The sequence below is a fragment of the Plenodomus lingam genome (assembly GCF_022343315.1).
Source record: "Plenodomus lingam strain CAN1 chromosome Unknown contig_13, whole genome shotgun sequence".
Lineage (NCBI taxonomy): Eukaryota > Fungi > Ascomycota > Dothideomycetes > Pleosporales > Leptosphaeriaceae > Plenodomus > Plenodomus lingam.
The window spans coordinates 12,743-34,998 of NW_027093931.1; the positions used below are offsets into that span (position 1 = coordinate 12,743).

General features: G+C 50.7%; 8 protein-coding genes across 8 annotated transcripts; 4 read left to right on the top strand and 4 right to left on the bottom strand.

Annotated features, from left to right (window-relative positions):
• Positions 1-2,878: 2,878 nt before the first annotated feature.
• IAQ61_001581 (uncharacterized protein) lies at positions 2,879-4,245 on the bottom strand (the record flags this gene model as incomplete). Its single annotated transcript, XM_066095153.1, has 4 exons — positions 2,879-3,248; positions 3,298-3,408; positions 3,435-3,951; positions 4,050-4,245. Coding segments are annotated over 4 exons (1,194 nt in total), but the record flags the coding sequence as incomplete, so codon positions are not given.
• Positions 4,246-4,404: 159 nt separating this feature from the next.
• Positions 4,405-4,740, top strand: IAQ61_001582 (uncharacterized protein; the record flags this gene model as incomplete). The annotated part of the gene is made up of 1 exon (XM_066095154.1): positions 4,405-4,740. One exon carries the CDS (start codon positions 4,405-4,407, stop codon positions 4,738-4,740), a length of 336 nt encoding a protein of 111 aa, XP_065954638.1.
• A 773-nt stretch (positions 4,741-5,513) lies between these two features.
• IAQ61_001583 (uncharacterized protein) lies at positions 5,514-7,262 on the top strand (the record flags this gene model as incomplete). The annotated part of the gene is made up of 5 exons (XM_003833440.1): positions 5,514-5,627; positions 5,691-6,199; positions 6,251-6,664; positions 6,717-7,089; positions 7,137-7,262. 5 exons carry the CDS (start codon positions 5,514-5,516, stop codon positions 7,260-7,262), a joined length of 1,536 nt encoding a protein of 511 aa, XP_003833488.1.
• A 130-nt stretch (positions 7,263-7,392) lies between these two features.
• Positions 7,393-7,782, top strand: IAQ61_001584 (uncharacterized protein; the record flags this gene model as incomplete). The annotated part of the gene is made up of 1 exon (XM_066095155.1): positions 7,393-7,782. One exon carries the CDS (start codon positions 7,393-7,395, stop codon positions 7,780-7,782), a length of 390 nt encoding a protein of 129 aa, XP_065954639.1.
• A 1,022-nt stretch (positions 7,783-8,804) lies between these two features.
• Positions 8,805-10,813, top strand: IAQ61_001585 (uncharacterized protein). Its single transcript, XM_003833441.2, has 3 exons — positions 8,805-10,165; positions 10,233-10,501; positions 10,558-10,813. The coding sequence occupies exons 1-3, from the start codon at positions 9,004-9,006 to the stop codon at positions 10,702-10,704; spliced, it is 1,578 nt and encodes a 525-aa protein (XP_003833489.1). The 5' UTR covers positions 8,805-9,003; the 3' UTR covers positions 10,705-10,813.
• Positions 10,814-11,598: 785 nt separating this feature from the next.
• Positions 11,599-15,435, bottom strand: IAQ61_001586 (uncharacterized protein). The gene is made up of 2 exons (XM_003833442.2): positions 12,830-15,435; positions 11,599-12,775 (listed from the first exon to the last, which is right to left on the bottom strand). Exons 1-2 carry the CDS (start codon positions 15,296-15,298, stop codon positions 12,257-12,259), a joined length of 2,988 nt encoding a protein of 995 aa, XP_003833490.1. The 5' UTR covers positions 15,299-15,435; the 3' UTR covers positions 11,599-12,256.
• Positions 15,436-17,586: 2,151 nt separating this feature from the next.
• On the bottom strand, positions 17,587-18,201 carry IAQ61_001587 (uncharacterized protein; the record flags this gene model as incomplete). Its single annotated transcript, XM_066095156.1, has 2 exons — positions 17,587-17,853; positions 18,127-18,201. The coding sequence occupies 2 exons, from the start codon at positions 18,199-18,201 to the stop codon at positions 17,587-17,589; spliced, it is 342 nt and encodes a 113-aa protein (XP_065954640.1).
• A 414-nt stretch (positions 18,202-18,615) lies between these two features.
• Positions 18,616-22,228, bottom strand: IAQ61_001588 (uncharacterized protein; the record flags this gene model as incomplete). The annotated part of the gene is made up of 2 exons (XM_003833444.2): positions 21,558-22,228; positions 18,616-21,504 (listed from the first exon to the last, which is right to left on the bottom strand). Exons 1-2 carry the CDS (start codon positions 21,753-21,755, stop codon positions 18,616-18,618), a joined length of 3,087 nt encoding a protein of 1,028 aa, XP_003833492.1. The 5' UTR covers positions 21,756-22,228.
• Positions 22,229-22,256: the final 28 nt, after the last annotated feature.

Below are 22,256 nucleotides of genomic sequence, written 5' to 3' on the forward strand. Positions count from 1 at the left end.
AGTCCTAAGTAGTGTCCCTAGACTAACGCTATCTAAGCTCTAGAAGAGGGGTAGTAATTAGTATTAATCTCTAGCCTATCCTAAATAGATGCTTGCTATTATCTAAAAGTAGGGTTAGCACTATTACTAAGTGTAGAGATATTTAGCGTCTTTTTAGATTATCTCTTAGCTTTTATAGTATATACTATAGGGTTTAATATAGAAGCTAAAGACTAGCTAGGTTAGGTAGTACCCTATATCTCCTTATAGAGGGAGGTATTATATAACTAATTAGTAAGTTACTTAACTTATTCCTCTAACCTCTCCTTTTTAGATAGGGTTAATATATATTTATCTTTAAGGGAGGTGTTACTTTAAGATTTCCTAGGAGCATAAGGTACCTTAAGAGATAGATAGGAAGCAGGTCCTTTAAGGAGGGCGTTATTAATTAAGTCTTCCTTATCTAATTTCTTTCTATTAGTAAATAGGCTTTTAAAAGTAGCTAAACTAGATACCCTTCCTTTACCTTTATCTAACATTTTATAGTTAATAAGAATAATAAATCTTTTCTTTAGGGGGGTTTAGTTATAGGAGGATATTAGCTTTGCCTCTAATTCCTCTAGGCTTTTAGTAGTCTCTAGGTCTCTACCTTAACGCAATCTAACGCGATTTTTCTAAAGGTAATCTAGCACTACCTATAGGTCTAGAAGTCTAAGCCTATAGGCTTTGGTTATTAGAAGTTCTAATAGCTATTCTAACTGTAGAGTTGCAGGGTTAGGTAGCTACTAGAACTAAATTAGTAGCTTAAAATAATAATAAATACAATATTCTTAAATACTATTACTAGCTAGGATAATATTCTTCTTATAATATAATAACTTAGGTAGGTAGGGTATCTAAAAGGTATCCTATATAACTTAAAGGTATATAGGAGTGCGCGTCTATATAGAAAAGGATAAGATTCCTATACCTATAGGTCTTGTATAAAAGGATAAGAAGAATATGCCTATCCTAACTATAGGCGAGCTGTTCTCTATATACATTAGTGAGTTGGGCCTTTATTAGGCCTAACTTGGCATGGAATAATAGGCAGGCAATTCTGCCTTATTGTTACAAGATAGGTAAGGATTATAAGCCTAGTAATACTATATAGATCTACTAGACCTACTACTTAAATATAGTATATAGTTCTACTATAGTATATAAAAGTGCAGGATAATATAATAATAATAGAGGTGCTAGAGATAGGGATATATATAAAGATTGCACTGGCCTACCTATAGATAAGTATAGCCCTAAAGACTCTATTAGGGCACCTAGTTAAATATAGTAGAGTCTAATAGCAATTTCCTAGGGATATCTAGGCTACCTATCTAACCTAGGTCTTAAAGGTAATTATATATTAGGTTTAATAGGATAACCTATTAGTAAAGGCAGAGATCTAGAAGTACCTAATAGGAGATTTAAATAGAGAAAGGATAGGAGTATAGATTAGGAAGAGTTAGGTTAAGATAGTAAAGGAGTTAAAGAAGAATTAGGCTATCTACATTAAGAATAAGAAGCTTATATTTAGTAAGGATAAGGAAGCTAGGGTACTAGACTAATCCTATTTTAGTATAAAGGGGGTATAGCCTACTAAGGTAGGAGAGTAGTAGAGGTATAATAGATAGATTAAGTAATTAGAGACTCTAGATATAGTTAAAAAGCATCTAGGAGCTATTAAAGAGGAACAAAAGGTAGAGGGATCTAGGCACCTAGGGCTAGGCTATCTAGGAAGCCTAGTAAGGGCGTAGAGGAGAACTATCTTATTAAGTTTAGGTTTAAAATTAGAGACCCTAGATACTCCTACTCCCTTACTTAAAGCTTAATAAGCTAGGAACTAGGGTTATAGACTAGGAGGAGGAGAGTAAGGGCTAAGCTTAATAGGGCTAAGCTTAAAGGAGGAGGAGGTTTGTGCTATAGTATAGGATATATAGGAGAAAAACAAGGCTTAGCCTAAAAAGTTAGGTAGATTAAATAGTATAAAGGTATAAAGGATTAGAGGATAGGGGAAGGATAACTCTAGGGGACTTTACTTTAACTCTATAATATTATCTTTTTACTTATATTTCTGCATTAAACCTATATCCTCTGCTATAGGATCACTACTATCAAACCTTATCCCTCCTACTTCTCCTCGTTTAAATAGGTTACTCTCCCTAACAGTTTAGTAGGGTTTGTAGGAAATAGGTTTTAGGTAGTAGGGTTTGCAGGAAATAGGTTTTAGGTCTAGGTTTGTAGGAAATAGGTTTTAGGTAGTAGGGTTTGCAGGAAATAGGTTTTAGGTCTAGGTTTGTAGGAAATAGGTTTTAGGTCTAGGTTTACAGGAAATAGGTTTTAGGTTTTAATTTTCCTCGCATAGTTATTTCCTCCGCGACGCTAGTTGCGTACAGTCCTCTTTAGAGTTATTTTTCTAGTAGTAAATAACTTTCCTATAATATGTAGGTTAATTGCTTAGCGCTAGAGTCTAGCACTATTATTTTAGGCTAAGCGTAACTAAGATATATATATTATACTATACAAGAAATACTTAGCTTAAGTATTCGTATACGTACCTTTTGGCTAATTACTATAAGATAGGGGGATAACGTAGCATTTATGTCGTGGGCAGGGTGCCTACCTATTACAAATAGGTCTATAGTAAACTATACTATATTACTACTAGAAAAAGGTAAACTACTACTTTAAACCTATTTATAGGTATACATAAGGGTAGTTTAGACTAATATAGTAAACCTCTACGTTACTATTCTACTATAAATAATTTTGTACTATAGTGTCTAAGAATATATTATACCATACATCTCCTGTTAAATGCCTTTACTTGGATCATTATGCGCTTTACTCCTAATACTATTCCCTACACGTTCTCATATATCACATCTACCGTCCGCTCATAAAATATTGCTTCTTCGCTGCCATCATCACCCCGTATACGCATTCCGTTTATGCGTACCTCTCGTGTGCTTCGCCTCTTGCTATCGACTGTCTTTTCTTCGAGCTGGACATTGCTCTTGGCGTCGCTATCATCGATGGTGTTCATGAGCGTGTCGAATCGGCGCTTGGGTCTGCCGCCCATGCTGCCCCATGTGCGCTTTCTGCGGCTGTCGCTTTCACGCGGCGATGCATTGTCCCCGTCTTCGCCGATCAGAGTTGGTGCGACGTGCTTGAGGAAACGCCGGACAGTTGGGAGACAGCAGCATATGATGAGGAGATTCGCCTCGATGTTACTTGGTTGCCAGTTAGTTTCGTCCATATCATGTTTTCATGATGACTCACATCCACATTGCTCCTTCACCGATGACCCACGGCTGGTCAATGGACGTCAATGCCGGGATGAGAACTTTCAGACGAATAGTCGATGTGACTAGTGTTCTTTGCAAAGTCAGCCTACGTCAAGCCATGTGATTCCAAACAAGACTTGCATTGATCCAACCCCGAACATTGCCGTGAGTCCAATCTTCTGCTTTCGTGGCATCTGCAGTCCCCAAATCGTTGGAATAGGTATGGAAATGATCAGAGCATCTGTCACGATTCCTATAACGGCGGTCGCGATGTATATTGCTCCTTGGTTGATACAGACAGCTGTAGGTGCTAACAGGGGCTCCCACCCTGCTCGAATCGGACGACAAGAGAAGAGAAGGCTAAAGAAGATGCCCGTATAGGCGCCGACATCGATGAAAAGTGTAGCCGCTACGGCGATCTGATAGTATCGATTGGGGTTCAGACGGCGATAGAAAAGACACAGGGCGGCTTTGGAGCAAGCCATACAAGGCGCATAAACGAGCGGTGACGCGAAGATCAGTCGGGCGTATAGCTTGTAATTTTCAAGGGATATCTCCCATGCATGTACTCCCAGCACGCCTTCATGCCATGCAACGAGCAAGACGGCCTGTGTGGCAGACGAGAACACCCAGGCGATTATGACAAACACTGCTTTATGTCAGTATGGAAGTCCAGATACCTTTGGGCAAATATCATGCCATCTTCTAGTTCGAAAAGTCTCATCAAGTGAGTCCTCGTGTAGATACGTTGCGATAAGAACAGGAATGCTAGAATGTTTTCTATCACGGTGACAGTGTATGTCTCGATTACCAGCTGCCTTTGCGGGCTCTCGAAATTGACAACATAACCGGGTGGAGGCGGTACCAAGGTAAGAGTTCCATTAACGTCCGCCATGGCGTAGTTCTCAGGAAGACAAGCAAAGACGGATGAGAATAGACAGAACTGTCACTCAAATGAACAGTATTAATACTCCGATTCATGAATGCTTCACTTCCCAATTTTCCATGCTTCGCTTGGCATTCAATAGACTATAAGTATGTCTCGCATTCTTTTTTCCTCGTCAACTTGCATTGATCATGCTCTATCGTCTACATTGACCGAATGAAGCAGTGTTCTGTACTCGCAATGCCATTCGGCCACTGTTCGGATATTGCCGATCACAGAATAAACAAAACTCCCTCAGTCACTGATTATATCTTTTGGAGAAAGTATTCAAGTCCATCAGTTACGGAAAGGTGCCATTCCGGTGGCCAAGGCACTCTAATTATCTTGGTGCGTGGGAAGGATGAAAGTCCCACTTGGAACCCCATAGTTGGCGCATGGTACCTGGATTCAGTGAAGCATTTGAACATGCAGAAGCACAGATCAGTCGTCTTGATTCATATGGCTGTGAACATAGGTACTTCACCGTGCGGGGCGAATATGCATGCTCTCTGATAAAATTCACGGCTCCGTTGATCCACACAGCACATTCAAGAATAAAGGCAGAACAACACCCATGATACATACCTCACAAAACAGCAAGGAATCATACGATGTGGCAGGAGTAGTATATTCACCAAGGCGGCATTGTTCGGCTGCCGACGTGGTCATAATCCTCTTTCGTCTTGACATTGCCCTACTGGGAGCAAAAGCAAGTGCAAGCTAGCTAGGGAGACGGCCTTATAACGGGCGCAAGCAGCAATTTGGATTGCAAGGCTGAAGTCCCCACAACGCTGCATGTGGATACTTCGGGTGTGGCGGTACCGTACGGTACCCGCCGCACTTAATAGGTAGTTCGTGTTCGAACAAACATTTTTGAGTGAGCAGGGAAAGCGTGGGATGCTGCACGCCAAGTATAAGACTACGACTTAGGCAGTAGTGATTAGCTTGGGATTGTATAGTCAGCGAATGATGCACAGCACATTTTGGTCATGAAAATTAGAAATACCATCTTTTTCGAGTACAACGTGGGTTGAAGTGGATATGGTACACGCACGCACGTACGGCATGTGCGCTCGATCCCGTGAAGATGTGCGTAGATCTAGATCTCACATACAAGCATGCTGACTCAATCGATGAGCTCCTAAGACTTTATCGTCGCCGAGTAGCTGCATGTAGGCTATTGGCTGTCCGCCTGCGCGGGTGTGATTGAAAAGACTAGGCGCTGCTTTTTTCGATGAAGGTGCGCGCACTTGAGAACATTCTTCACATACTCTTCCCGAAGGATCATGAAGCCTACTGTTTCCATGTTCAGCTCCCTCTTGGTCCTGCATGCTATGGCTCTTGATTACGCAGTAGTCGCTTCTGCAGCAATCGGAATCAACGCCGCCAATGGTTCTTGCGTAAGTGGATCTTCTATATGGCCCCAACGAAATGTATTGACTGACAAATCATTGTGCCGATAGTGCAAGGCTATCGAGAGTGCCGGCTTGTCTCACGTCCTATATGCCGAAGATGCACGGTATCGCAATCGCACCGAGTCGTACTGGTCGGTTAGCGCACAGCTCACACCTGAATGTATCGTACAGCCTTTTTCGACTGAGGATGTATCTAAGGCCGTGAATACACTCGTGGGGGATGTTGCTTGTACGAAAACGAAGTTTGCGGTACGGAGTGGCGGCCATACGACATGGGCCGGTTCGAACAATATTGATTACGGTGTGACCATTGACCTCGGTCTTATGAATACCACCACATGGGATGCGGATTCCGAGACTGCTTCTATCGGCCCTGGATCTCGATGGGGTGCAGTGTATGGGACTCTCGAACCTCTGGGTGTTACAGTGGCCGGTGGTAGAGCTGGCACGGTTGGTGTCGCGGGCTTCATCTTGGGCGGCGGCAACTCCTTTTATACTGCGCAGAAAGGTTTTGCGTGTGATAATGTGAAGAACTTTGAAGTTGTTCTTGCAACTGGGTATGCTATCGCCTCTCGTCCATATCCTGAGTCTAGCTGAACAGGAATCAGGGAAGTTGTCAATGCGAACGCCGAGGAAAACAGCGATTTGCATCAAGCCTTGAAGGGGGGATCAGCCAACTTTGGCATTGTCACGAGATTCGACATGCAGGGCTTCAAAGCTGGCAATCTGTGGGGTGGCACTATGATGTACCCCAAGTCGCTTACGCAACAACACATCGAAGCATATCACGCATGGACTGATAACGTGGAGAACTACCCGGAAGGATCTTCCATCGTCTTCTGGAGCTATCTTCCAGCGTTAGAAGATATCGTGATTCTCGCTGCCTATGAGGATACGGCGGGTAATGAGGCTCCAGCCGGGTTCGACATGTTCATGGCCATTCCCAATGCGACGGTGACAACCATGAGGATCGCAAGCCACAAGGAGCTGGTGGATGAGCTTGAACAGCCTGCAGGATACTAGTAAGCCATTAGCTGGAATCCGAAGAGGTTTTCAATACTAAAACGCTTACAGTGACGTGTGGCATACCATGTCTTTCAAAAACGACATCCAGATCTACCAAAAGATTGTCCAACTCCACGAACAATTTGTGGACGAATGGAAGGCCGAGACGGATGACAGCGACTTCATCACCCAATGCATGTTCCAGTCCATCCCAACTGTTTTCGCGAAGCATGGCCTAGACAAGGGGGGTAATGTCCTTGGTCTCGATAAGGAGACGGAGAATATCATTATGCTCCTCTTCAACATTGCCGTCAAGACTCCAGAGCTAGAGCAGCTTGCACGCGCGAAGCTCAGGCTGCTTGGAGAAACTATGAGAGAGTACGCTGCGAGCAAGAACGGTGCGGTGGACTGGACGTACTTGAACTACGCGGATAGCTATCAGGTATGTGTTTGGCATAGAGAATTTTGATCGGTACTAAGATCTCTTAGAATCCTTTGAAGAGCTTCGGTCCTGAGAATGTTGAGAAGATCCGCGCTGCTGCTACCAAGTATGACCCCAAAGGTATCTTCCAAACTCGTTCGCCAGGCGGTTTCAAGATCTCGAAGATGGGCTGAGGGATGGGCATGCGGAAGCGTTCGCGACCAGTCGCGACAAGCACCGCCGACAGCGAACGCATACGGGACGACACTGGCGTGGAGTTGGTCCATCACTACCACATGTTTAGTGACTTGTTAGGTCTGAGCTATGAATTCCAACCGTGTAGATTTATCCAGAATTGTCGTGAAAATAAGGTGTGCTGTCATTTCGAGAGTGCCGCGAGCCTCCGTTTCGCTACCAGTAGGTACCAGTATTACGTCGTTGCCGCACCCGTCATCCGCCAGGCTCGACCATGTCCAACAAGGCAGCACCTCCTTACATGCATGCATAGATAGGCCTATCGTCAGAGAATTCGAAAAAAATTGTTTCCTTGGATTCCACCCTCACGGCCGTAAAGCAATATTTAGACAAAATTTAAGGTTGGGAAGATGGAGAATGCGGCATAACTTATGTATGGTTCATGCAGTGTGCATTAGTTATTTAGGGTTTACTGGTAAAACTCCTGGTACCGGTGCCGCCGGTATCTACGGAGATTAAAGATCGCAGGAGAATTTTTGCAGACCAGAGCGGTACCTATACCGAGAGATTCCCTCGGCCGAAGTGTTCCGTCCCGGAAAAAAAGATACCACAGTGTGTAAAAAGCTCTCGGGAATGATAAACGGACTGTGCGGCGCCTCTTCGTTGGTCGACATATCGCCGATACATAGTTTACGATCGGGTAGTACGGAAGGCGCCGCGTCCATGTGCGAGGCGGTTTTTCGGCAGATTTTAGTCTATTTCTCTGCACGACATATCATCACGTCAGAATGAAGCTACAAGATCTCTATGTGTATTCTACACGCTGGATTTAGTACACTACATATGACGTAGACTACCTAGATAATACCAGGGTGTTCTACTATTACTCATGTCCGTACTTTACACTATAAGTCCCCAAAGCATTTGCTCCAACACAAGTTGCCAAGTAGGTACCGGTACCGGTAAACCTTCCGCCCAACCCGAGCTCTAAACACCTCTCCATTTCACTTGGCAACGCGCTCGACCGTGGCTGTGGTTGGAAACCTAAAAAGCCCCTGTGCACGAGCCAGACAACGCATATTTACTCCCTGCTCCAACGATGTTCTTAATACAGGCAGGACCAGGCTTTAGGGTCCAAGTGGCGCTATGGTACCATGAGGCAATTGCACGACGGTCGTGGGATCCACTGCGTTGACTAAACGCGGATATATATTGTAGCTGCGGACTTTCGGGGAATGGGCAAGACCGGATGAGAGTGTGGGACGTAGGTAAGTGCTGTATGCGGCAAGTAGTGTGGTGGGCTGGGCAAAGGGTGTTTGTGGACATGCCTAGGAGGAACTTGGGGAAGGTTTCCCTCATCATAGGTCTAAGACTACATTTGCGGGCTTGCTAAGGCTTGAATAGGCAGGACCCTTATTTCTCAGTGGCTAAGATGCCGTGTGAATACCCATCGCTGGTGTGAAGAGCCATGTCCGGACTTTCACACTTTGGCAAAAGTCCGTATACCATTCTTCCACACTTCGTCCTGACTACCAATTGTGGGATGACTTACTGCTATGCACAGAGCCTCGGATGATGTAGGACCACGACAATGCAGAATCAAATTTCAAGTCAGCTGGTGTGGCGATATAAAGATATCTGGCTGCCGTTTGAATATCGACCACCACACCTCATCACCAACAGTGTACAATCAGTACACAGTCTTTAATCTGTTAATTTGTATTTCTTCGCAAAGCAACCATGATTCCTGCAAATATCTCCATCCCACTCGACAGTGTCGCCTACGTCAACGGCAAGGTATGGACCGTCGACGCCCACCAACCCTGGGCGGAAGCCTTCATCGTCACGCCCTCTGCCAAATTCGCCGTCATAGGCTCGACCGAGGAAATCAACAGGCACATCCAGTCCTCGCAACTCATCACCGTCGACCTCAACGGCTCCTTTGTTATGCCCGGCATGCACGACTCCCACGTCCACACCTTCCATTCGGGCCTGCATATCCTCAGCGATGTAAACATGGACTTTGAGACCAACTCAAGCACGCTGAACAGACACATGCACGAGGGTTTTGGCGCCTGTGCGTTTCACCATACGTATGAGGACTGGATTGTTGGCGTTTTGGATTTGGTCGAGGACTATGATCGTTCGTTGCTGGATGGGGATTGGCCTGACAATCCCGTGCTTGTGCACGGAGGTGGCGGACACGTCAAGTATCTCAACACTGCTGCGCTCGAGAGGCTGGGCTTCAATGTCAGCGGGGAGGAGGATGGGGACCGACGACTCTTTGGCCGCAGACCGGATGGCTCCTTGACTGGGGCCATCAGTGGGCAAAGAGCCATGGGCGATGTGAGCCTGGGCGTTCCGCGCCCGTCACTGTCGCATGTCAAGAGAGCACTTTTACGGGCATCGAAAGAGCTGCACCGCAACGGAGTGACATCGGTCCAGGAGGCAGCTGCCGGCCGACTCTTCCTCGAGGCAGTACGCGATCTCGACCACGAAGGCCAGCTCAAGATGGACTACTCGACGCACATTTTGTTCCGCAACGAATGGCTCACAAGCGAAGTGCGGGAGGACCCAGACGAGATCATTGCCATGGCAGAAGAGTATGCGAGTACGCATGTCGATACCCGCTTCGTCAAGGTCATGATGGATGGCGCTCCATTCTCCATTAAAAATACAATGTCGTCTCTCGACGCACAGGGCAACATCGACACGTCGACGCTGTTGGAGCCTGCCATTGCTGACAAGTTGGAGAAGTGGGACAGTGCGGGTATGAGCTGTAAGATCCATTGCTTGGGCGACAGCGCAGCTCGACACACGCTCAACACGATTGCCGAGATACGAGAGAACAACCCGGCGGGGCCCCAACACGAAATCGCACATTGTGTTTCCGTCCAACCTGGTAAGAAGTCCCGCTAATGGTTCAAAACCGCGTTACTCGACACATGTGCTGACCACGGTATTGATAGATGACATTGTCCGCTTCCGCGACCTCAACGTTACAGCAGAAATGTCCCCGGCCATGCACTATCAGACAAAGTTCGAGCCACCCATTCTCGGCTACAACTGGACGGGCATGGTGGCGGCGCAGAACCTCGTGACCGTGGGCAGTGACTGGGCCTTTGGCATGGATCTCTCCATCATCTCGCATGTTTCGCATCTCGTCGACCAAATTGGCGCGGAGAAGATTATTGAGATGCTGACCATCAATGGTGCAAAGTCGGTTGGAAAAGACTCGGTATGTTCACTTTCAATCGCCGTTTGCTGCTTTCCATACTAATGCGTGGATTCTAGGTGTATGGCTCTATTTCCGTGGGCAAGACGGCCAGCTTCATCACCCTGGACCGCAACCTCCTCGAGGGTGATTTTGAAAACGCAACGGTCACGAAGACGTGGTTTGAGGGAGAGGTTGTGTTTGACATTAATGGTGTTCATGTTTAGATGTGCGATGCGGTGGTGTATTTTATTAGATGCGAAAAGTTACAGGGCTTGCGCTCCCTGATGTACATGTGAGCGTTTATTTGCATAGGATCTATATTCCTCGTTTGCGATGTTAGTGTATAGACAATTCCATATACTTCCTTACAACCACCCTCTATCCTACCCAACAACCCACACTCCACTTCATTCTCTGCGTTCTTAAATGTCACTTGCGCATACATGCATGTCCTACTTGTACTTGTATTAGCAGATTTACTTCTGTACACTGATACTGTCATTGTTAGATTTGTGTAATTTATGTGTGTATATTGTTGTAGTAAATTAGAGAGTTCTAACCCATCTAAGCGGAAAAATCTTCAGCACTCCTCTGCACGCTGGAGGCCATGTTGTAGATGGGATTGGTACAAAGTAGCACGAAATATAATGTTCAAAGTTTGTATCCTACAATTATGTATTAATACCCTACAATTCTTTCTTGATATTCCTCCTCTACCTTCCCTCTTCCCACCTCCCAATCCCAATTCCCATCCAAGCAAAAGATAATGTTATAAAACCCCAATCACAAACACCACAAACACTGAAACCCTCCATGCATCCGCGTATCCGCATATCCACCTTCTCCCCTCCATCTTCTCCCCTCCATTCATACAACCTCGCAACCAAATAATTATTACTCTGTATGTAAATTCTTGTACAAATAACCCTCTCTCCCTCTCCCACCCCCTATTCCATCCCTCTACTCTCTCTCTCCATCCATCCATCATCCATCACATACCCCGCGCACACACCGCAAGAAAGTTAACCCCCGTGGTCCTAAAATTAATTGTACTCACTCGCAATCTCACCCCTCACTCACATCTACACGCACATCCACAAGATCAAAAACACTTCTGATAAATGAATAAAGGGTAAACATTTTCAACGCTAACTGCAACGCTACATAAACTTGACATGTAACATAAACCTAAAAAGAAAGAAAGAAACAACAAAAAAGAAAGACCATCATTCCATTCCCCATCATTAACGTTCGTCTCATCATCCCCCATCATCTCCATCAAATCCACCCATAGCAATCCATCAAACCCGTCATCCTCCCCAAACCCGATCCAACCCCTCCACCCGAGCAATTATAACAAAAAACAAAAAACACAAACCGCTAAACAACAACAGAAATCCTCAAAGACTCGCAAAACAGGGTACTCCAGTCCAGTCCAGCCCAGTCCAATCCAATCCAATCCCCCAAAATACACCAAACAACATGCAACAACGCAAAACTGGTGTTGGTATCTGAACTTTTCTGCACCCAAAGAAAAAGATAAGAATGGTCCAAGGGTGTTTGAAATCCACGGGAAAAATAAAAAAAAGGTGTGGAGATCGCGTTCACGCCCGGTATACAAGACACCTCACCCCCGTGGGGTAACCAAGTGCAAATGGGAATATAATAGGTACATGGCAAAAAGATACAAGCATCAACATCCGGCATCGCAAGTTGAAATAGAGACCGCTCGCTGAAATGAGCAAAGAACGAAGCGTCAAGCCCCGATGCTTCACCTCACTTCTTCTTCTTCGCCGGCTTGCTCCCGACAATCCAGCTGAGAAAGGGACTGGGCGGCGGAGGCTTCTTGCGCGAGGACGAGCTGCTGGCAGTGGTATGCACAACCACGATATCAGGCTGTTGTTGTGTCTGCGGTGGCGGGGGTGGTGGTGGAGGGCCCCCAGCAGCCGGCGGAACTTGGACAATGTGCCCCGACTCGCGCCTCTTGCTTGAGCTCCTCCTCTTTTTGTTCTTCAGGGGAAGGTTGTTGGATGCGAATTGCATCGCGTGGTCGGGCAGCGGTGGCGGTGGGAATGGCTGCTGGAACTCCTCGGCGGGATCGGGCTTGGGTGGTGGAGGTTCCGGCATGGGCCACATGTGCATCGTGATAGCCCAGTCTGGCTGGATGACAATGTCCCACACCTGGGGCAGGATGATTTCTCCATCCGGTCCGACAAGATCATAATGGCCATTCTGGACGTGGGGTCCAATGACGTCGACATGTAGAAATGCCTGCTTGATGAGCTCCTCCATTCCCTGGGTAGGCACGTTAGTACTAGCAACGACACCCGAATTGACCGATTGACTTACCTTCCATGTCTTGCAAAGGTCAAATGGAAAGCTGAATTTACGGCCAACGGCGTCCTTGAACTTGATGGGAAGCTTGGGTGCATCCGATGGCTTGTTCTTGGCCTGTTCTTCTTCAAGCGCCTTCTTGGCCTTTGCCGCTTCCTCTTCTGCTTCCTTCTTGAGTTTGGCCGCCTCCTCTTCCGCAGCCTTCTTCAACTTCTCGGCCTCTTCCTCGGCCTCCTTCTTTGCTTTGGCGGCCTCTTCTTCTGCTGCCTTCTTCGCCTTTTCCAGTTCCTCGGCGGCTTTGGCAGCTTCGGCAATGGCCTTTTCGTGCGCCTTCTTCGTCTCCTCGGCTTCTGCAGCGGCCTTCTTCTCCGCCTCCTCGCGTGCCTTTTGAGCGGCATCCAGCATCAGTTTTGCAGCTTCGGCCTGGGCCTTCTTCTCGGCCGCAGCCTTGGCCGCAGCCGCATCCTTTTCGGCCGCAGCCTTGGCCGCAGCCGCATCCTTTTCGGCCTTTTCTGCAGCGCGAGCCGCCTCGGCCGCAGCTTCTCGCTTCAATTGCTCATCTTTCTGGGCAAGGATGAGCTTTTCGAGCTTTTCGAGCTTGTCCTCGTCTCCCCTCTTCTTCGCGTCAGCGGCCGCTTGTGCAGCTTCCTCTGCGGCCTTCTTCTTGGCCTTTTCCTTCTCCATCTTGGCTTCCTGCTGCGCGATGAGGAGATTTTCGAGGCGGGTAAACTTGGCCTCTTCGGCGGCCTTGCGAGCGGCCTCTGCCGCCTTCTTCTCTTCCTCGTCTTTGCGCAGGAGAATGACTTCGAGTTTGCTGAGCATACTCTCTTCCTTTGGATCGGGGGCCGGTGCTGGCGCAGGTGGAGGAGGGGGTGGGGGTGGCGAGGGCATGAGTTGCTGCTGCATTTCACGCATACGCATCATCTGCTCCATTTGCTGCTCCATTTGCTGCATCTGTTGCAATTGCTGCAGCTGGACAACCTGCATACCAGGCGTCTGTGGTGGTGCAGGCGGCGGTGGAGGCGGTGGGGCAGGGGTACGGGCCGCCTCGCGTTCACGTGGGTGGTCGTCTTCATCGTCGCTCCGATCACGCCTGGGCTTGGGAGTTCCGCGCTTGGAAGAATGTCGTTTTGGCTCGGGTGGCGGTGAGGGATGAGAGGGGTGAGCATAGGCCGCGTACATGTGTGGAGGAGGCATCCCTGGAGGCGCCCCGTAGGGAGATGTGTGGCCGTAGGACGGGTAGTAGCCAGCGGGCGAGTAGGCCATCATGTCACCTGGAGGCGGTGGTGGTGCCGGAGGCATGGGAGTGCGGGGACCTCGGTGGCCTGGGCGCATGGGGTCTTGATGGTCCGGGAAGTAGCCACCACGGTCTGCGCCTGGAGGAGGAGGGGGGGGCGCATGAGGGGCAGGAGGGGCAGGAGGGGCCGCACCAGCGGTAAAGGGGTTCTGTCCGTTTGGCTGAAAAGGATTCTGGTAGTATTGATCGTGGCCAAAGGGCACCAGTTGATTGGTGGGTGACTGCGTTCCACTGGGGGCTGGAAAGCCTTGATAGCGCGGGTCGGACATCATGCTAGGTTGGTAACCGTTGCCAGCATGCTGGGGGACATGATTCCACATGGCACTGGGGTGTCCAGGAGGGGCGCCGGCTCGAGGCTGTTGGGCATACGGGTAGTCGTCGTCGGCATCCTCGAGACTGTCTGGAGGGTGGACGGATTCGGGCCTTGGCCGCTGCCGCGGGCCTCGGTGTTCGCGCGCCAGTGTGGTTCGACTGCGGCTCCTGTGGCGCGAGGGCGGGTCTGGGGTAGGGACTGCGTGGCGCGATTCAGCGCGACGAGAAGCCTTGGGACGGGATCGCGGGGCAGCTGGCGGGGGTGGGGGCACAGCGTGGTGGTGGGCGACAGCGTGGTGTGGATGCGGATGAGGCGGGTGAGGCGGGTGGTGGGGGTGGGCAGCGGGGCGGTGACGAGACTGGGAGCGCGAGTGCTTGCCTTGGGGCCGCGAGGCAGAATCCGAGGGCTCGATCTCGTCGACCTCAATGTAGTCGTCGCCGTCGCCAAACGAGTCCCACGAGTCCAAGTCCTCTTCTTCTTCGTCGTCGTCGTCGTCGTCGTCTTCCTCGTCTTCCTCGTCGTCGTCCTCTTCAGAGGAGGTGAAGTCGGACGAGTGGTGGCCCTGGACCTGTACGCCCGAGCCTTCCTCCTCGCTATAGTCTTGGTCGCCCGTGTGGTGGTTGATTGTGATTCCTTTCCTAAGTTGAATAGTGACGTTAGTCTCGCCTTTGACGTCGCGGGAGGGAGAGAGGGAGACACTCGAGGGGGCCGTTGAGCGGGTGGCTCGCGAAGTGCGCGACGACTGCGAAACAGCGCGCGACTTGGCAGAGCGCCGCGAGGACGACCGCCGTGAGCCGGTGGCAGAGGCAGAGGCAGTGGCAGAGGCAGAGTTGGGCATGGCGCGACGATGGGGGAGGGCTATGACTAACGGCATGAGGCTGGTTGTGTGTGCGAAACGGGACTCGAGCCTGTTCTACCAGAGAAAGGGCCGAGGAGTGCGTGCGCGTTTTCTTTCTTCCTTGCGTTGGGTTGCGAGGGAGACGAGCGGTGGTGGAGGTGGAGGTGGGGGGGGGGGGGTAAGGAGGGGAAGAGGAGGGAGGGCGGGAGAAGGTGTGAGCAGTGGCGGCGGCGGCGACGGCGGCGGTGGTGGTGGTAGTGGTAGTGGTAGTGATAGTGGTGGCAGTAAGTGTGGTGATGCCCAAAGCGGTTCTTTCTTGTGAGAGTAAAACGGCGGCAGGCGAGGGCGAGGCAATGCGAGGCAATGCAGTTGGGACAGCGGACAACGAGGCGGGCTGGGCGGGCAGCAAGGGAAGGAGAAAGGTGCTGGGCCCTTGGGCAGCTGTGAGGTGGTTGGAAAAGAAGGTGGGGGTTGACCGGTGATTGGGGGATTTGGTAAGGGTCAAGGGGGTTGGTTGTCGGCAGACCGAAACAGGCAAGGGCAGGCAGGCAAACGCCGCCTTGTGTGAGGGCTGACAGCTGCTGAGAGGCAAGAGGGTGGGGTGTGGTGGGCTTGCCAGCTGCAGGGCGGGGCAGGAGCGATGCGCAAAAGGGAAAGAGCCCTTGGTACTCCTAATTGGTGACTCCAAAGCAGTCGGCAAAAAAGGTAGTGGCGACCTGGCCGTCCTTGCTCTTCAGCCTTGCTGGTCAAGACCTCGGAGAGAGTCGAGAGGCCAAGAGTAGCAAGAGCGAGTGGTATAAGAGTGGTAAGAGTAGAGTAGAGACAGGCCTCTTCTCGTAGTCTGGTAGACTAACTACCACACTGGCCCAATCCAGCTGTTACAGGCTCCGGGCTCCAGGCCAAGGTGCAGGCCACAGGGCTGCACAGTGATGACAACTACCGTAGTAGAGTACTAGTGTTGTACGGATGGGAATCCCGCGTCCTGACTCGACCGTCTTCCCTTCTGCGGCAATAGCAATAATAATCGTACAGCAAGAGTAGAGTATCTTTCAAATTCGCCGGCTCAAACAGACGTCCGGGACGGGAATCGGCTCGGGAAAAGGCGGTCTAGCCGTAGATGGGATGGGTGCAATCGACAAGGCCAGGCCAGACACTGGACGCTGCACTCTGCACTCCAGTCTGCGCCCACACTACAATAGGTACGTGTATGTGCGTGTGTGTGTGTGTGTGTGTGTGTGGTAGGACAGCTTCCGGATAGGTATGCCAGCAACGCTTGTCGTTTGTCCGACAGAGGAGCACAGGACGGCACGGCACGGCAGTGGCGCCCAAGCGGATGTATGTGTGGGTGGGTGGGAGGCAGCAGGCTGACAATCGGGAGCCGAAGCTTGGGTGGCTGCAGTCGAAAGCGAAGCCGGAGGTAGTAGGTAGGGTAAGGCAAGGTAGGTCTGTGTAGAGAGTAGGGTGTAGAGGCGAGGAAAGGGGAAGGAAGAAAAGAAAAGAAAAGAAAAGAGACAACAGTCGCCCTCGAATGATTCAGCAAATGGGGGAATCGTGTCCCAAGCACACTACTACGGTACGTTGCCGTGGTATTGTTGACTCAACAAGACTCAATAGATGAGTGGGTTATGGAGGAGAGTATGAGTGTGTGTGTGTGTGTGTGTGTGTGTGTGAGTGTGTGTGTGTGTGTGTGTAGGGTAGGGTAGGGTAGAGTAGAGTAGAGTCGAGTCGAGTGGAGAGTAGGTTGTAGGGGAAACGCAGGAATGTGTGTTTTGCGCTTCAGGGCCTCCGCCGAACTCTTCGAATCCGACAACGAGAGCAATGTGTGATATTGACTTGTGTGGATTCAAACATAGTCTGGCCTGTGGCTAAAGGGGCTAGAAAGGGGTGGGGAAACGAACAACGGGGCAGAGAAGAAGGTCTGGAAGGGCGGGGGGGGGGGGGGGGTGACGACGACAGAGGACGATGACAAGGACGGCAAGAATCCGTTTAGTCAAAGATGCAAGCAAGAGCGCAGAGTCCAAACTACTGCACGCATCAACACTTCTGTTCCGCCCAAAACATGCGTCTGAGATGTAGTCTTCCTTTTCTACCCACGCACGCCCCAAACCCGGCCGAAAGGAGTCATATCGTACGCAAAACAAAGCAGGCTGTGTGAGCGTGTGTACCATGTGTCGTCGAATCATGCCAAAGCGGCCATTGCTTCAACGCTTTAGACTTGTGGCTCTTTTTTTCTTCTTGTTGCTGCAGAAGGGTCCCGTGCCCGGGCTACGTGGTACATGCTCATTGTCCCATTTGGAGATGCAGCCCACCCCCGCTGGCCTCACTTACCGCCCACTGCCCAACCTCGAACAACTACTTTGGCTGGCGACTGGGTGGGCAACGCGGCCAAAACCCCCCACAACACCCACAACACCCACAACACCCACAACACCCACAACACCCACAACACCCATAGAGAGCCTCGACGGCGCTCGACGGGTGGCGCCCTGCAGCCCAACGAAGGCTGGATGGGAGAGGAGAGCGGACTTGGGCTTGGGCTTGGCTTTGCTGGGTGCCCAAGTTCGTATACCTACGTCGTACCTACCTACCTGCTGTACCTACCTAGTTACTCTAGTAGATACTCTAGTAAGATACTCTAGTAAGATACTCTAGTAAGATACTCTAGGGCACCTGTAGTACTCTACAGTCAATCGGTACGATAGGTGGTTGAAACCCCCCCCCTTCGCTCATAGGACAAGAGGACTGCACTGCACTCCCTCCCTTTTGCCAGCGAAGAAGCTTCGCCCATTCCTCCCGTCTTTTTGCCACCACAAGACCTTGCCTCACATCACATCAAACGTGCTAGGACATCATCCGGTTTTTACCCATCGCATCTTGCATGGTGCACAGCACATGGGCAAACCACCAATGCCCATGCCCGATTTGACATTTCTGGCCATCTCGACGCATGTCGGATGGTGTAGCGAGGGCAAGAACGGGCACTTGCCCATCACACGCGCTCCGGACCATCGGTCTGGCTCCCTCGTTCCCGTTTGCGTCTAGGCTGGCTTGCATGCTGTCGAGCTGTCGAGTGAACAAGCTGCGGCTTAATGGCTTACTCGCTTCACCTCACCGGAATATGCAGGTAATGTTGTCAACAGACGATGCATGTGCTACGCTAGCTCACCTTTGCCAATGGCACATTTTCGGCTACGCTGCCTCCTCCCCCTCGCCCCCACCAAACCAATTCAAATCAAAACTATACAAAAGATTCGAGGGACAGAAAATAGACGCCTGAACGCGGCCGGGTATACCAAAACCATGCAACAAAGAAGGAGAAGAAAAGACAAGGGCAATTCTATAGTAGAGTAGACCTAGCTCACATCACTGCTGTACCCCAACACCTCGACCAAAACGTTGGCGAACGTACTCACACCCCACAACGCAACGAGTCCCCATCCAATCACCTTGTCCATCTTCCACCGTCTCATAGGCACCGCCACCAGCAGCCCTGCTAGCGTGAAGAGTAACGTGGCCCCCGATATTACCAACGTCGTGCTGACCGCGATGTGGTACGGTCGAAAGTGTATCCCTTGCTGAGGATGTTTGTCGTGACGGTGCTCGCCCTTGGTGATGATCATGTAGCAGCCACTCAGCCCAACACCGAGCAGGATATTCAGCATCGGTCCACCAAAGCAGGCCGACAGCGCCATGATGGGGAATCCAAGACGAGCCACCGTGATGTCCGCAACCAAGTCGCCCAGCGAATTGCCCACTGCAAAAATGGTCAATCCAAGAATAGCGTCGCTCATATTGAGAATGACTCCAAGCGTCCGCAACACGCCAACCACTTCGTTGGCAATCGTACTAATCCACGCAATGGCCACTGCGAAGCCAAGGAAGCAGAGGGCCGATCGCCACCCCGGCGGTCGATCCGGTGTCGTCGTGGTCAGCACAACCCCAAGGAAACACAGGGAACCGAGCAGCGAATATAAACTGTCCCGCACAAGTGCTTTCGCATTCTCAGGCTGGATGTTGGCCCAAAAGATGAGCACGATGAACAGAGGAGCCGTGAAGATTTGGATAATCACTAGCCACCGGTTCCATGGCTTGGCTTCCAGTCGTCTCGGAATCTCGGGCAGCGTTTCTGGCGACTGAGCCACATTGTCCTCGCTGGTGATGTACACTTGAGGCGGCTGGCTGGCCACTGTACTAAACGAGCCACCATTCGGTCTGGTGATGGAAAGGCTGTTGTCTTTTTTCGACCTCGACAAGTTGTGGTCCGAATACCTCTCTGGTGGAAGCACAATCGATATACTGTGAGAATGCGAGTCTCCACTGCTGTTGACCGGTATCACGGGGGACGGTAGGCCGAGATCCAGCGACAGCTCTGCCTGCCCGCCTTCATCTTCATCTTTCTGTGCTTCAACTACCGGCAGTGTAATGGTAAGTAGGAAGACCGGCAGACTGGCGATGACGCCAAGTAACTTATCAAAGATATTCTTGTCCTTCCAATTGATCAAGGTAGGGAACAGGGTCGAGGACAAGACATATGGCGAAGGAAGAACCCGGGATGGCCACCACCTTGGTGTCTTCGCTACCTCAATGGCACCAAAAAGATCCTTTGGAAACACAGACTCAGGCGACGCACTGGGTGATCGAGGCCTTAGGCTTGGGGGTCTCGATGACTGAGCCGACCACGGGTAATCAGTGTAGGCTGGAAAGGGTATCGGCGGCGATGTAGCATCCGGCACGGCCAACTTCAGAGCAGGAGGTTGAGGGCGTTCACCGGGGGCTAGAACGGGTGACGAATGCGGACTCGGTGAAATAGATCCATGGCGAATGGGCGTGTTGTCGTGACTTTCAGCGCCTGGGGGAGCCAATCTGCTGGCTGATGGATGCCTCACACGTGGTGGAGCCGGACTGGGTCGCCGGGAAGAGAGTTGAGATGTTGTCGGAGACAATGAGAAAGACGGAGACGGAGGCGCGTCCTCGTTGACAGAGAATTTGCTTCGTTCATCAGGTGTAGGCGGCCCAAATGTGATGTCAGGCACTACGCCTTGTAATGTGCTGGGTTGCAGGCGAGCAGATTCAATGTCGTTGGTCGATACCGCTCGTGTACGATTGCCGGTACCCTGTTGGATATCAATGTTGGGACGCATGACATGTGGCGAATCGTCTGATGCAACAGACACTACATCAAAAGGTGGTCGAGGGGCTGGATCAGACATGGTTGAGATGTAGCTTTGATGCTGCGCTGTCGTGTAGGTGGGGTCATCCGAGTATCGTCGTAAGCTGATGGGCATCGACTGGATATTTCTAGACTTTTGCAATGAGGAGAGCACCGCTCTGAATTCCAGCGCACCAACCAGACTGGGGCGAATGGGCGTATGCGTGTTTCTTCGAGATCCTACGTTTGGCCGGTTCACGCGCATATTGTTGGTGAGTTCTCCCATCCAGCGCTCACGCGCTTCCTCGTTGTCGTCGTCCTCGATCATGTCACCGCCGCCAGCGCGTTCAAGTGCCGAAAAGTCCTCGTTCGATATCGTGCGACCTGCGGTTCCATTGCCTGCAGGCGTCTCATCGTCGTGATATTCTGGAAACTCTTCTTCCTCTCCGCCGGGCATGACAAAGTGACTTCTCATCGCAGCTGCCTTGATCTTTCTCGCTTTCCTAGCGTTGAGCCACCAGTGCCATGCCACGACGAATAGAACATAGAAGACGTAGAAAGCGACCATGGTGGCGGATTCCCACAAGTGCAATTTTCCATCGACAATGAAACCCATACTGAAGGCTGCAGCCATGAGGAAGAAGCCAACATCACGTATGAAGCTCTTGCGAGCCACCGTGAAGGGTCGAATCAGAGCCATGGACCCCGAGACGACGGCTGTGATGAAGCAGGCTGCGCCAATGAGCTCACCCACAGCCAAACTTGCAGCATGGGTACGGAATGCGGCAAAAGTCGAGAAGACGTCTGGACTTCCGTTACCAAATGCCAGCAAAGTGACCCCTGCCAAGCTCTCGCTCATGCCGAGCATACGTGCTATCGTATTCAAGTTGACGCAAAAGAAGTCGCTTGCTGCGATGCCGATGGTGCTGAAAAGCATGGCAAGCCAGAGGGTCATGATTGTAAAGGCGAAGGGCTTCGCATGTGGAAGGCGACAGTAGTAGAGGGTGAGGTAGGAAATGACACCAGCTTCCTCATCCGGGCAATTGGCGAGGACGAAGGCACATTGGTCTTTGGCATGGTGGACGAGTCGACACTGTGAATAGCATTAGTCGTGCACTATACAGTCGTTTCGAATTAATAGCAAACCTCTTCATCCATGACCATGACGTCTCGCGTGCGCAAAACACCACCTGAGGCGGTACCCGCATCTTGTGCATGGCGCCCCTTGGCCCATGCAAGCAGTGATATTATGGTGATGGCGAGCACGGTGAGGTAGAACGGGCGGGCAGAGTACCGGGTGCGTCGCCATTTCTGGATCGTCTGGAGGATGGAATGCTCGTCCATAGTCAAGGCATTCTCGGGCACCGGTGGAGGAGGAGCCGCGGCACGACGCCCGTTGCGAGAATGCGCCGGCAGTGGTGGCGCTATGGTGGATGATAGGTTATGGAAATAGAATAGACAGAGGAATACTGCAGGAATGCAGGTGTATCGGAGTGGTGATGCGAGGCACTTCTGGGAGGCAAAGGATGTGGTGATGCTGGCCGGCTGCCTGCCAGGTAGGTGGAATGCGCTGGCGTCACAGGAAAACGGGAGGCGGAGCGCGGAGCGCGGAGTGTTTGGCGCTGCTGGGCGAGGGCGATGTATAGGAGAAAGTGTTTGGGCAAGAGTTGGGGGATGAGAATCCGGGGACGCTGAAGGTGAGATGTACGAGGCCGATAGGGTGCTGCCTACACAGTATCAGGGCATCATAGCGCCTCGATCTGCCGCGATAAGTTACGGGTATGATATCGCACTGGAAATCAATCTCGGAAGTTGAGTGGGACGCTGGATGAAGCTTCGTCACAC

Coding starts and splice junctions, on each gene's coding strand:
- IAQ61_001585 (XM_003833441.2), top strand. CDS start 9,004: ATGATTCCTGCAAATATCTCCATCCCACTCGACAGTGTCGCCTACGTC. Junction 10,166..10,232: donor TTGTGTTTCCGTCCAACCTG/GTAAGAAGTCCC, acceptor CGGTATTGATAG/ATGACATTGTCCGCTTCCGC. Junction 10,502..10,557: donor AGTCGGTTGGAAAAGACTCG/GTATGTTCACTT, acceptor CGTGGATTCTAG/GTGTATGGCTCTATTTCCGT.
- IAQ61_001586 (XM_003833442.2), bottom strand. CDS start 15,298: ATGCCGTTAGTCATAGCCCTCCCCCATCGTCGCGCCATGCCCAACTCT. Junction 12,776..12,829: donor ACCTTTGCAAGACATGGAAG/GTAAGTCAATCG, acceptor GTGCCTACCCAG/GGAATGGAGGAGCTCATCAA.